At 32.0% G+C, this 14,954-nt stretch overlaps 2 protein-coding genes and 1 long non-coding RNA gene across 3 annotated transcripts; 2 read left to right on the forward strand and 1 right to left on the reverse strand.

Annotated features, from left to right (window-relative positions):
- Window positions 1–1,476: 1,476 nt before the first annotated feature.
- Window positions 1,477–2,795, forward strand: LOC149501788 (uncharacterized). The gene is made up of 2 exons (XR_016323949.1): window positions 1,477–1,657; window positions 2,215–2,795. It is a non-coding gene; the product is annotated as an uncharacterized LOC149501788 (long non-coding RNA).
- An 11-nt stretch (window positions 2,796–2,806) lies between these two features.
- LOC149501789 (uncharacterized) lies at window positions 2,807–4,312 on the reverse strand. Its single transcript, XM_089731786.1, has one exon. The coding sequence runs from the start codon at window positions 4,310–4,312 to the stop codon at window positions 2,807–2,809; it is 1,506 nt and encodes a 501-aa protein (XP_089587912.1).
- Window positions 4,313–6,009: 1,697 nt separating this feature from the next.
- Window positions 6,010–10,693, forward strand: senju (UDP-galactose transporter senju). The gene is made up of 4 exons (XM_028181937.2): window positions 6,010–6,239; window positions 6,481–6,604; window positions 6,853–7,036; window positions 7,118–10,693. Exons 1-4 carry the CDS (start codon window positions 6,158–6,160, stop codon window positions 7,754–7,756), a joined length of 1,029 nt encoding a protein of 342 aa, XP_028037738.2. The 5' UTR covers window positions 6,010–6,157; the 3' UTR covers window positions 7,757–10,693.
- Window positions 10,694–14,954: the final 4,261 nt, after the last annotated feature.

Raw genomic sequence — 14,954 nt, forward strand, 5'->3', positions numbered from 1 at the left:
AAAGTGCTGAGTAAGAACGAGATAGATATATGTTTATGTGTGTGCCTTCAAAATGGGTGCTATTTATATAAGCAATTGTACGTATAGAACAATATGTCGTGTCCCTACTATATAGGTCTATGTCCAGGACACTGAAGTAGGAAACCTATGGAAATGAAACGTCAACAAAAATTTCGTGCCACTGTGACGTCATCTGGCCACAAAACATGGCGGCTTTAGTGCTGCCCAGAAGATTTTAATGTTAGTAGGTTTTATCGATAAACGTTCTTGGCTTATTTTATTTTAAATATTGTTGAGTATTAATGTATTTGTAGAATTTATACTTTAATAGGAAGTAAGTATATTGTTATGTGCAAAGATGATGTGATTTAGATATTATGTGAAATCTAAGACGAGTTCGTGCTTCAAATTTTCCAAGTAAACGATATGACGATTTTTAAAATTTGCTACACTGATTTTATAAAGTTGTCGTTTGCCGCAAAACACAAAGATATGGCATAGTACAGTGCCATCAGCCCATTTCTAGCATGCTGAATGTTATCATATTTTGAGTACGTGTTTTTCTTAGACTATTACAATCTATTTTAATTGTTTTGCTGACCTAAAGTCCGTAACACACTACCGCAGCGCACCTCAAGGAAGGTGCACCGCACTACCGCACCGCACGCAAATTTTAAACTTATCAAGAGACCGCCTGATAAAAAAAAACACCTACAGAACATTTATTCGTTAATGAAATTACAAACGTCATTCCTTGTGACTTCCTCTCTAAAATCACTAGTGTTTTACTCACTGCGGAATAAAACTATTTTATTTAAATAGTTCCGAAGAGATTTTGTCGGTAGCCTTTTTCCGGAAATATCTAAAAAGAATGTCTAAATATGTTTTGATGACAAATTTTAAAAAGGTATTTATGATTAGTGTCATGATGAATAGATTCCGACCGAAAAATGGTGTCCGATATTTCGGATCCAAATATATTTAGTGTCCAAATCTATCTTTCGGATGAGGGCTCCATAATGAATTTAAATATATATAGATAATAGTTTTGGGGCATCGACTTTCTTGAGATCCTATAAAATATGTTGTAATTATTATTTTTGTAGGTTTTAAGCATGATAAAATTAGAAATTTTATATAAGCAATCATATTAAATCGATATCAAAGTCAATAAATAATGTACAACCCAAAACAGACGGCCGAACTGACGTGACAATGACATTTGGCGCGCTAAACATGGCGGATTTTCGGCCTCATTAGAAGGAGACGGAGACATTTACGTATATTCATGTTTCATTTTATGTACGCACTGAAATACTGTTATATTGTTTTCCTGCGAGTTAAAGTGCTGAGTAAGAACGAGATAGATATATGTTTATGTTTGTGCCTTCAAAATGGGTGCTATTTATATAAGCAATTGTACTTATAGAACAATATGTCGTGTCCCTACTATATAGGTCTATGATGTCACCTGACAAAACTACTTTGTTTATTAAATTTAAAAAGTGACATAAGCCATTTTCACCAATGTGTGATAAAAAGGAATATGGTATCCCGTCTTCCCCAGGAGCACTGTCCTTTACGTGGTTTAACACTCCTTTCAGCTCGATCATAGTAATAGGAAGATTTAAAGAAGAAAAGCTATTGGTTTTAACGGGTAGGGAACGGATAATTAAATCTTGGTGTGGTACAGAAGCAGGAGCCAAACGGTCGAGGAATTGATCGGCTAATACAATAGGAAGGAGAAGCGCACTCGAAGGATTTATAGCGGTTCTAAATCTCTTGATGTTTCGCCAAAGAACTGACGAATGTGTTTCAGGAGACAAGGAACTGCAAAAATTCCTCCAACCCTCAAACTTCTTTTTCTTAAACAACTTCCTTGTCTCTTTCATTATCTCCAACAGTGCATCATAATTCTCCAATGACATGTTAATGCGATAGTTCCTCTCAGCAAGTCTCCGCCTAGATATAGCATTAGTGCATTCTTCATCCCACCATGGTGGTGATGACAATTTATTATGGCGCGGCTTTCGCTTAGGAAAAACAGTATCAGCAGCTTGTAATAAAACAGATTTAAAATAGTCCGTATCACAAGTATTTGTATCTTGAAGAAATGTTTCTTCTACTAATGTAGTATATTTGTCCCAATGAGAATCAATGATTTTATGTTTTAATCGCGGCTTTGATGTTAATGCTTCATTTTGTTTATTATAGGGAAAGGAAATAACAATGGGATAGTGATCACTATTGAATGTGGATGACAAAGTAGACCAAGTTAATAAAGACGCTAAATTAGAAGTACAAATAGACAGGTCTATAGCACTGATTGCTTCATCAGGCCTAGTGAGCCGGGTAGGGGATCCGGTATTTAAGATACACAGATCATATGAGTCTAAAATATCCAACAATTCATGTCCATAACAATTAGAAAAGGAACTACCCCAAGATGTGTGATGAGAGTTAAAATCACCCAAAATCATGAAAGGATGAGGAAGAAGTGAAATTATATTTCTAATTTCACTAAAGACTTAAAGAAGGATGTGGAATATAAACGGAAACATAACAAATATTATTAACAATAGCAGCAATGATAGAAAAATCATCACTGTGTGAAGGAAGAGGAAGAGGAGATATAAGATGAGAGTTTCTGACAAGAAGGCACACACCGCCATACCCATCAGCCCTGTCATTCCTTAAACAGGAATAGCCAGGGATTTTAAATGTATAATTCGGCTTAAGCCAGGTTTCAGATAAAGAAAGAATAAAAGGTTTAAAAGTATTTACAATATGTACAAGTTCATGTTTTTTACTTATGATACTTCTGCAGTTCCATTGAACTATCCTGTCCATTATGACTATTATTATTATTGTTAGGGTTGAATAAAGTAGCAGCGTTGGTCGGTATGGTTAAATTTGATTGAGATAACAATTTAATTAAAGTTGTAATTAAGTCTATTAAGTTCTGTTCACTCTGTTTGTCAGCATTGGGTGAGGTTTGTAATACACAACCATTAGAGGGTGCGGGCATGTTGTAATCCTTTACAATTGAATTGTGAGCTTCACTGTCATAACCTTTATTAGGTTTAGGTGGGGTTCGTGGTTTAGTAACAACAGTTTTTTTATACGATAATATGCGTGATGGGGGTGAGCCGGGTACAATAGTATTGTCTGTTTGTAAAGTTTTATTTGGAATGGATGTTAAGACATCAGCATATGTTTTATTTATTATTGGGTGAAGTTTTGATGCTTCCATGTATGATAGGTTGTTTTCAGCCATGGTAGTTTTTATTTCTTTTTGCCTAAAATATTCTGGGCATTTTTTGCTTGACGCAAAATGTAGCCCAGAACATAAGCAGCAAGAGCCCTGATCTTCCTCAATATTACAGCTATCACCGGTGTGACCTTGTCCACATTTATAGCATCTTGGTTTGGACCTGCATTTTGTTTTTGTGTGGCCAAAATGACAACAGTTATAGCACTGTATAGTTGGGTAAGTATATAGTTGTACAGGTAAAGAGTTAAAACACATAAAAACACGTTTAGGTAATACTTGGCCGTCAAATGTCAATACAACTGTTTGAGAGGGTTTCCAAGTTGGTTCATTATTTACAATTACCTTATAATTTAAACGTCTGACTTTAATTATATCACCACATCCCATAGGCATATTAGTATTTTCCTTTATATCTTCGGGAGACCACTCAGTTGGAACTCCCCTTACTAATCCCATTCTAGTAATATTAAAGGTGGGTATATATGCTTTCAACTTATTTTCAGATAAACAATTTGACTGGAGAAAGCTGTTGGCGTCTAAATAATTATGAAAAGAAAGAGACATTTTGTTTCTTCCTATCCTTTTCAAACTGCCATTTACAATTTTTTTAAAAGAATTTTTTTTTAAAAACCTGCCGAACACAATAGGGTGCAGATTGGTGCCGTCGTCTTCCGCAGACTGTATTTTATGAACATGCACAATGTAAGGGCCACGATCATCGCAATCATAATTAGTCCTGCCTATTTGTGTGGGAGCGTGGGAAGGAGAATTTACGTTATCGGGAGTAGAAGATGGTAAATTATTCATGGGGACCTTTATAAACTCATCATTACAATGGCAATCAGTGTTTTTTAATGCATCATTATTATGTTTCCTTTTCCTCTTATTACATTGCTTGCATATCCTATGAAGATAATTTCGTTTTAATTTTCGTTTGGATACCGACGAACAGTCGGAATCCATTCCAGATTCGTTTGAAATTGTAACAAATGCTCCCACAGGGGGCACTGTGCCCCCTGGGTCTGGCGGCTCGTTCATAAAAGTATTCAGAAAAAACTTACCCTACGTAGAAAAGATAAATAATAAATATAGAAATAACACTAATCTAAAATTCACAACTTAGAACTATTCTGATTACTAATTACAATAAATCTACAATTTAATTTGAAAAAAATTTAAAAACCGCGCCCGCCAAGTTCGAACGTTTCCCGCGCTTTTTCCATGGCGGCTTTAGTGCTGTACAAAAGATTTCAATGTTATCAGGTTTTATCGATAAACGTTCTTGGCTCATTTTATTTTAAATATTGTTGAGTATTATTTATTTGTAGAATTTATACTTTAATGGGAAGTAAGTAGGTATATTGTTATGTGCAAATATGATATGATTTAGATGGGTGAAATCTAAGACAAGTTCGTCCTTCGAATTTGCCAAGTAAACGATATGATGATTTTTAAAAGTTGCTACACTGATTTTATAAAGTTGTCGTTTGTCGCAAAACACAAAGATATGGCGTAGTTCAAAGCCATCAGCCCATTTCTAGCATGCTAAATGTTATCGTATTTTGAGTACGTGTTTTTCTTAGACTATTACAATCTATTTTAATTGTTTTGCTGACTCTAAAGTCCGTAACATACTACCGCAGCGCACCCCAAGGAAGGTGCGCCGCACCATTTGAATCACTTTCGCCTGAGAGTGATTCAAATTTTAAACTTATCAAGGGACCGCGTGAAAAAAAAAACACCTACAGAATATTTATTCATTAATTACAAACGTCATTCCTTGTGACTTCCTCTCTAAAATCACTTAATTATTAAATATTTAACAAATTTACAATAGTGTTTTACTCACTGCGGAATAAAACTATTTTATTTAAATAGTTCCGAAGAGATTTTGTCGGTAGCCTTTTTCCCGAAATATCTAAACAGAATGTCTAAATATGTTTTGATGACATATTTTAAAGTGGTATTTATGATTAGTGTCATGATCAATAGATTCTGACCGAAAAATGGATTTTTGGATGAGGGCTCCATAATGAATTTAAATACATATAGATAATAGTTTTAGGGCATCGACTTTCTTGAGATCCTATAAAATACGTTTTAATTATTATTTTTGTATGTTTTAAGCATGATAAATTATGAAATTTTATATAATCAATCATATTAAATCGATATCAAAGTCAATAAATAATGTACAACCCAAAACAGACAGCCGAACTGACGTGACAATGACATTTGGCGCGCTAAACATGGCGGATTTTCGGCCTCATTAGACGGAGACGGAGATATTTACGTATATTCATGTTTCATTTTATGTACGCACTGAAATACTGTTATATTGTTTTCCTGCGAGTTAAAGTGCTGAGTAAGAACGAGATAGATATATGTTTATGTATGTGCCTTCAAAATGGGTGCTATTTAAATAAGCAATTGTACGTATAGAACAATATGTCGTGTCCCTATTATATAGGTCTATGGTGATAACTGACAATTGTTTGTCACGCAACTGTCAATTTTCTCATCAATAGGTACCATAAATCTATTAGGTAGGTACGGTATGTACCTACTGGTATATACATATACTGGTATGTACCTACATATTAAAGATTATTCCAAATATTAAGTGTAATTATCTATGGAAGATGGCGGTATGGGCTTAGATCCCTTTGCCTTTCCTAATAAGGAAAAATTGTACAAAAAAAAATATCTATGAAATATCTACCCACTAGTACCCACCCTGTGTAGTAATGTGTATTTTCTATGGTCGGAATTAAACGAATGACTTTATTTATGTTGTACCAAATTTAAATGAAGGATAGAAAGAACTACGAGCAACACTGATTAATACTAATATATATATTTTAGGTAGTACCTACAGAGAAAATGAAACGATGCGAAAATTTATTCCCTAATAAGCAGGGTTTTATCATTTTTGCTCTGTATATAATTTTATTTGTATTTCAAGGTATGTTTAAAAATAACCGAAAAAATCTGTTAAGGCTTAGCTTTGATCGTTCCAGAATACATCAGCATTGAATCCACCTTTAATACTTTAATATTTTTGCTTAACTAGTCAAGGAATCATGTCCAATAAAATTTAATAGTTTCATATAAATCGAGCCTTATCATAACTGTTAAGGCAAATAGAATAAATATATTCACGGTTTCTAGAATGAGCTTTTTGGTCATGAAAATAAAATTTTCAGGTGTATTTGTAACTGCATCAAAAACAGAAAATGGAGGCTATGATTATAATACAACCCTAGTTGTATTCTTGTCAGAATTACTAAAACTAATAGTTTCTGCTATCTTATACACTCTAGGGAGGGAGTAAGTAGCTTTTTGATTTTTCTTTGCAATATATCTAATTAAAACTTTAGTACCTGCTTCATAAACATAATGAAAATTTCGAGTACAATTAACTCTTATTCACAGGTATTCAGAGGTATTATTGTTATTAAAACAAAATCCTATTTAAAGGCTTAATTGATAATATTATTTTGGTCTTTTTCATTCTGTTTTAATGACATAATCTTTCAATCATGAAGACTTCAATAATAATTATTATTATTTTTCAGAAACAAACCACACATTTTCAAAGCAATAGCAATAAATTATAATTTGTTGTTGTTATATTTCATTCCTTCTTTGTTATATTGCTTTTATAACAATTTGGCATTTATCAACTTATCACATTATGATCCCACTTCATATTATATTCTACTTCAGTTCAGGGTTGTTCTGACAGCATTACTTTTTCAGGTAATTGGTTATATTGTAGCTGTTTAATTCTTAATTTGTCTGTTAAAATAATGAAAACATAAACTTCATAATTTTTTTTAGTTTTTATTTAAGAAAGATTTGACATTCATACAATGGATATCCTTGGGAATTTTAACAATAGGATGCATGATCAAGAACTTTGATGCATCAACGGTGAACTCCAAAGAAGATGGCAATGCTTGGTCACAAGTACTAAATATTTATTTCTTATCAATAAATTTTCAAAACTTTTGTTCTTGTTTAGCTGGTACATTTAATGAGTACTTATTGAAGAAACAAGGATCACACGTTAACATATTTTTACAGAATGTTTTTATGTATTTAGACTCAGTTCTGTGTAATTTTATTGTATTATTATTGAAAGGTGAATTAGGGGCAATATTTGAAGATTTCAATTCTTTATATGACATCTTTGTGATCCTTATAATTGTGAATAGTGCTATAGTAGGGATAGTAACGAGTTTCTTCTTAAAAAAATTAAACTCTATTTTAAAAACATATGCAAGTGCATTAGAACTAATAATAACAGCTGTTGTGTGTTACATACTTTTTAATATACCAATTACATGGTTTACCATTGTTTCAATTTGTTTAGTGAGTGTGGCTGTAATTATGTATTTTAAAAATCCAGTTAATAATGTAGTTTCTAAGTCGTTAGACACAAAAGATTCAACACTTTTAGAAGTCACCAGTGATTAGTTCTTTCGAAGAACTATTGAATAAAAAAAAAAATCTCAAAAGATATGTACTGATTATATTTAATTTGTTGTTTTAAAAAATGGTAATTATGTGATGGATGTTAATGATCATAAACTTTTTATTGTCAAGTTAAATGATCTCAACAATACAAAAGCATAAATTTAAAATAATCAACAATGTTGACTTGACTATGATTATAACTTGATATTAAGTTTTTAAGAAATTTGGCCAAAGATGTATTTTAAGTCCATTCATGATATAACATATAATTATTAAAACAAGTATTTAAACACAAAGGATAATGTAAAAGATAGGATATGACTTTTATTTATTTGTAATTTTTAAGTTTTTGATGATATGAAAATCCAGGTTCACTCTTAGTTTAAAAGGAAGCAGTGTTTTCAATAAAATTTACGTAGACGATACTGAAATCTCAACAATATCTATGTGGTACATTGTTATTACATTGGTAGACCGCACTTTTGCGTGTGGGCTGTGTATAGCCTCATTTTATTGCTTCTATAGCTAGGAATAAAAATAAGAAGTAGTTTTAAATTTGATTGTGTGAAAATAATGCAAAAAACAACTACATAAAAATACAACAAATTTGGTTCTAAGAGATGATTTATGAAAATAACGAACGACAATTTTTTTTTTTACTTAAAGTAGAATTCAAATGTATAAAAATCAACGGTTTTGCTTTTTACACGCTTTATATTAGCTTCACTTGTATGTATGTTTGTACGTTTGTAACTGACTCCATAAAGACGCGATTATGACCCACTTTAAACGGCCAGATTTCATTCAAACTTTGTAGATTTATCGAGGACCCATGACAATACACTAATTCGATAAGATTATTCCATTATTCAATTTGCAAAATAAGATTTTTGCCAATTTATATAATTTTTATCTATAGTCGATAAGGCAGGAATTGATGTTAAAGTACTTAATAGTTTTAAAAATACACTTTTATAGAAAAATTAACTAAAAAATTAAAACTAAATAATAATTTAAAAAAAATAAAAAACACGCTTTATATAAAATTCAACTAAAATAGAAAATAAATTTAAATTGAAAATAGTGTAAAAAATATTTATTTTATTTTAAAAAAAAGTTATGTCTATGGGTTGCTTTTTAAGATATTATTGAAATAATAATTCTTCTACTTAAATCTGTCGGAAAAACACATAACTAATAACAACGCTTTTTTTACAATACAAAATATATATTTTTACACTATTTTCAATTTAAATTTATTTAAATTTATTTTCTATTTTTTAGTTGAATTTTACATACAGCGTGTTTTTTAGTTTTTTTAAGCTATTATTTATTCTGTCATATTTCAACAGAAATTTCATTTATTAACCCCCAAAATAGTTCCCATCATGTTTTTAGTATTTGACCTTCGAAAAGACTCATATTCCATTATGTCTAGATGGAAGCGTTCCGCAGTCTAATAGCCATAGAGTGTAAGAGAGTGCTTCACTGGATCGTTATCGCGACCCACCGAGAAGATCAAGGGGGAAACTCAGTGGGTTGTGGCTAGGTTGCACGGTTCTTCCGGATAAGCTACCATATTATCTTTAAATTTATCTAAATTAGAATGTAACATGCGCATCTTTAGAGACATTCTACATCTTGTGCAAAAATTCTAAATCAAATCATTCGTCAAATTTTCAGCTCATGATTTTCAAAGGAACTAAGTACGCCGTAGGCCGTTTTTTCCTCTCTGCTAAGAAACCGCCGGGAAAATATCACAATCCTTTTTTATTTATTTGAGGGCTTATAAAGATTCCGGCTTTAATTTTCGGCTCTGAAAATTAAAGACCCAAATTAATATATTTTTATAACGACAATGGCGTCCCATTTAATGTTACATTTTTCTACTTAGTGTTTAGTACGTCCATGCCAATGTTTTTGGTAGTATAAGCTGCATCATCTCCTCTGTTAAAACACCATCTTGGAAGTCTACATAATTTCACATAGGTACTCCGATAATCAATATAATTGCAGCTAGTAGCATTTTAATACTGTTGTAATTAATTTTCTTTAATAGACAGAATAGATGGATTGTTCCCATTGTCTAGAACAGCGTTTAAACTTTTTGTTAAGATATTTTTTTTTATAGCTTAGATGAGTGGACGAGCTCACAGCCCACCTGGTGTTAAGTGGTTACTGGAGCCCATAGACATCCACAACGTAAATGCGCCACCCACCTTGAGATATAAGTTCTAAGGTCTCAAGTATAGTTACAACGGCTGCCCCACCCTTCAAACCGAAACGCATTACTGCTTCACGGCAGAAATAGGCAGAGTGGTGGTACTCACCCGCGCGGACTCTCAAGAGGTCCTACCACCAGTAATAAAGATGTACCACCAGTAAGATGTCTTCCTATTAACCCCCGCCTTTTTACTCCCGATATTAATAGAACACGAAAATAGAAAATGACCTAATCGCACTTTTTATAATTAATTTTGCTTACACGCGCTTATAAAATCACAATATTTTTTCAATTTCAATCAAATTTATCTGAGTGCTATGAAAGTGATCGTACCTACTCAAAATTATTGCGTAAAGGGTTTTAAAGATACATAGGTTTTTTTTGTAATTTAATAAACTATTGTAAATATATTACTAATATATAGTACTAATAAAAAATATATTACTAATTTGTAATTTAATAAACTAAATTTTTTTTTTGTAATTTAATAATTTAATAAACTATAGCGTCCTGTAGCAATTTATAGATTACGCCTTCCAAATTTCATTGATAGATCTCTTCTTCGAGTAAAATGGTCGAAACATATTAAGTCGTGGTAAAAACATTATGCGGAATACCTAACTAATTAACCGACGAATTAATTATAAGTGACCTGGGTTTGAAATTAATATACCCAAAAAATGATAATATTTTAAATAAAATAACTTATTTTATTTCGTTTTTTTTATTTGTGTATCACAGAGCACTGGACCTCATTAAACTATAGTAACTGTAACAAATACAGCAAACGCAGTAGCAGCTACCCAACATACTAAGATTGTCGGCTATAAAAAAGTACTTTACGGTTTCGAAAAAAAAAATCAAATTCAAACCGCGACAAGAATTCTTCGTGCCCTTCATACAATTAACTACAGTAGAATTATTTTGTCCGTGCAGTTTGGGTCATAAAACAGCCCGGCTAGGGCGGTGAGCATGTTGCTCGGGCGCAACGCCATTATCGATAAAAACAAATAAGTCGTCGAAGGCAGGTACACGGCGGTGGGGTGGTATACGAAGGGTGGTGAGACATTGTTATGTTAAGAGTCATTTGTACTTACCTGCAAATTATAGTACATTATGTATAAGAGAAATGTGTTTTTATGCATTCGTTCTCTGAATTTCTTTAGTGAAATTCCTTTGTTTTATATCAAAACGGCAGATTTATTCAAAATAATATTTGCACGTGTTGTTATCAACAATGTGTTAAAATTTTTCACTGAAATAAGAATAGATCCCGAAAAGCTAGAAAGTATTAATTTCTGCCATTCTCGTTAACTACCTGCGGCGATATGTGGTTTAAGTGTTCGATTAGTGATTTTTCTTTCATTTTTATCACAAACCCACAAAATGACAAAACTAAATACACTATCGATAACGCTTATCGAAAACAATAATGCGCATCACTATGCCCGTCCATAAGGCTCGTAAGTGGAAGAGAGAGCGAAATACTCGCTCCGATTTTTTTATTACCCAAACTGCACGGACAAAATAATTCTATTATAGCAACATTCTCAATCACAATCCAGAGGGAAAACAATACACCCATGTCGAAATTTCGTTGAATGAACGTACCTATATCTTAGAAATAAATTAATTGTGATTCTTCTTTTCAGCTCTCCTGATTTCACCTCATTTTCTTGGTTTCTTATTTTTAGATTGCAATGAAAAAATAAAAAACCATAAAAAGCCGACGCTTAAGTTGAAAGGGGAGATTTTTTGTGGTATTGATCACTTGATTTGACGTCAATCTCTCTCGCAGATTGATTTCCTACGAGTCGTGGGTCGTAAATAAGCAATTTGCCTTATATAAAATCATTTAATGTGATTTATCTTTAATACGAGAATATCAGTGAATTTCATTACCTTTATAATACAGTAGGCTTAGTGCGAGTTTCAAAAATCGAATCGAATGACTCGCATCGAGTGGACGCTCTTCACGGTGAAACGTGCGGAGCTCTGAGTGCGAGTTACTCGATTTGCAGGACGTTTATTCATCTTGAGAAGCAATAATTTTTTCTTTTATATTGGTAGCACGCAAGGTTTTTTTTAAGGCGTTTAATTGAAATGCCAAGCTTTCTAACGATAGTTATAATTAGTCGGGTAATGGGTACTGTACCTGTGCTTAGTGCGAGTTTTTTTTAATTACTCAGTCGATGTTAATTTTATGTTTATTTTGTGTGAGTTTGTATCAGTGCCACCTAGTGGTAAGCTTATGAATCTCATTTTGTGGGAGAGAGAAGGTTTGTTTATGTTGCTGTCTCATGTATCGAATAGCTTTACCGAAGTGAGGCTCTCGATTATTGTATGTGCGAGTGCGAGTTGCAAATTAATGGATTTTGAGAGTATTTCTTCACTTTCAAGCAAGTTAAGTAGTCACTAAAAATTTTGCCGTGAAACCAATACAATATCAAGATTTTTTCTTTCGTTTTTAATAATAATGTTGTTTTTTAAGGTTTTATCTATTCTAATGGTTTATACACATATATTTTTTCGGTTAGAAAATTTTATAGACGTCTAGCTAGTTGTAAATACATATTAATTCTTTGCTTTTTCATTTAATTCTTATTAAATCATTGCTTTTTTTTTAAAGAGTTGTTTGATGAGAGAGAGAGAGCGAGATAGAGTTGCTTTTTTTTTTATTGCTTAGATGGATGGACGAGCTCACAGCCCACCTGATGTTAAGTGGTTACTGGAGCCCATAGACATCTACAACGTAAATGCGCCACCCACCTCGAGATATAAGTTCTAAGGTCTCAGTATAGTTACAACGGCTACCCCACCCTTCGAACCGAAACGCATTATTGCTTCACGGCGGAAATAGGCGGGGTGGTGGTACCTACCCGTGTGGACTCCCAAGAGTTCCTACCACCAGTGAAAGAGTATTCTTTATTGTACACAAAATGAATAAATATTGTGAAACATTTTTTCTTGGTCTTATCGCTAAGAGTGATCTCTTCCAGACAACCATTAGATGGGCAAGAATAATTTCGAAATGAATTGCACACTGTGTATCTATCTATTATAGAAATATATACACACACGCACATACACACGCGCACACACACACACACACACACACACGCGCGCAATATACATATTTACAGGTACATACGTACAGATTTATATTTATAAATTATATAGAAATTTGAACAATGTAATAATAATTTTGCTTCTTTACACATTTATAAATAAGGATGGATGCTCGTAATAATTTTAGTATATTTGGGCCACCTAATGAAGATCATCAACACTATTACCGTAAATACAATCATTTTATAAACGTTCAACGGGTAAAACATTAAACCTATGTAAAACATAATTTCTTTAATTAAAAAAAGCTGAAATAATTACCTATTCCAAGATTAATTATGTTAAGTATGTCTAAATATGTAATTACAATTAAATAAATTCTATAATAAACTTCTAATTCTAATACTTCTATTAAAGTTACTAAAAAAATATGTTTATGCTGGGCAGTTTTCGTGTATTTTAAAGGTTACGCTATTACGGCAAAGTTTGTTTACGAAATTGCACCCTTAGAATGGAAGTGGTATAACTAAAAAATTTAAGATTAGTTTTATATTTCAAAACACTTATGTATTATTATTAAGAACCTACATTTTAAGTAGGTAATACGTGCAGCAAAAATGTTGGACTCCTTTTTACGAAAATTGCGCGGACGGAGAAGTATGAAATTTCCCACACTTATAGAGAATATAGAGAAGTAGTGCAGATTGCTAATTTTTTTTTTTAATTGTGCATAAACAATAAAAAAATAAACTAAATGAATAAAAAAACCTTATACACATTACCATGTATTTGACACACACACACACACACATGCATTTATACTTTTTTTTGTTTATTGATTTATCAATCTGTGGTCAAATTGAGAATAGATTAATATTTTTTGTCTTTAATATTATTTTTCTATAATGTAGCCTTGGCGACATAGAGCAATGATTATTATAGAAATGATGATAATAGAAAGGTGACAATAGAACTATAATAATGTTCAAACTTAAAATTTAAATAAATTATTCTCAAATTTCGACCACTGGACTACCGTTAGTAGATAATAATAAAATCATTTATTGCCTTTCACACAGATTTAGATTATTACAGGCAGCCTACAAGGAAACAACAAAAAAACAAAGCACTATTATATCATTTCTGGCAAGCAGCTCAACATTTGCACTTGTATATTATTGATAGGAATTTTATTAAGAATATTGAAAATTTATGAGGAATTTGACAAGTACGGATTAGTTATAGATATATGTAGTTACATATTGTAAATTAAATTAGTTTTATAAGTGCAATAAAAAATAATTTAAATGATAAAATGATAAAGCCATACCTTTTTCCAATGTGACGATTAGAGGGTATCCTATTATTCTTTTCTATATTATTCTATCAGCTTATAAAATTAAACAGTCTCTTTTAGTCTAGAAAAGGACTAAGTACTCTTTCTGTCTTTTTCAAATAAAATGGCATGCCTTAAAGTGTTTAAACCGAAAAACTAAAAAAATACAATTATTGTATTACAATATTGAAGTTTACCAGAAACTAAGAATTTTGGGTTGAGCCACTTTAATTCTAAAGGTACAAAATAGTATTGAACACGTGACATTACCCGAATAATTTTGAAAGTAGTTGGTTCCCATTAAAATGCTGTTAAAATACGTTGTATTTCATTTAGACGGTCTAATGCCAAAACATCACGTGCTACCAATATACGAGAAATAATATTATTGCTGCTCTCGGTGAATAAACGCCCTGCGAAGCGAGTAGCATATCTCAACTCACACTCACAATTCTTCATTTTTCACCGTATAGAACGTAAACTCGATTTGATTTTGATTTATTCATTTACAATTGAACAACTAGGAAAAAAAGATGAAAAGACATTTTGGAGGGACCGCGAGGAGCTAA

The sequence above is a fragment of the Bombyx mandarina genome, chromosome 12, assembly GCF_030267445.1.
Source record: "Bombyx mandarina strain Sakado chromosome 12, ASM3026744v2".
Classification (NCBI taxonomy): domain Eukaryota; kingdom Metazoa; phylum Arthropoda; class Insecta; order Lepidoptera; family Bombycidae; genus Bombyx; species Bombyx mandarina.

What these genes read in the sequence shown, in the direction of transcription:
- LOC149501789 (XM_089731786.1), bottom strand. Translation starts at nt 4,312, where the DNA reads ATGAACGAGCCGCCAGACCCAGGGGGCACAGTGCCCCCTGTGGGAGCA.
- senju (XM_028181937.2), top strand. Translation starts at nt 6,158, where the DNA reads ATGAAACGATGCGAAAATTTATTCCCTAATAAGCAGGGTTTTATCATT. An exon ending in TTATACACTCTAGGGAGGGA is followed by an intron (nt 6,605 to 6,852) that starts GTAAGTAGCTTT and finishes ATTATTTTTCAG; the next exon opens with AAACAAACCACACATTTTCA. An exon ending in TGACAGCATTACTTTTTCAG is followed by an intron (nt 7,037 to 7,117) that starts GTAATTGGTTAT and finishes AATTTTTTTTAG; the next exon opens with TTTTTATTTAAGAAAGATTT.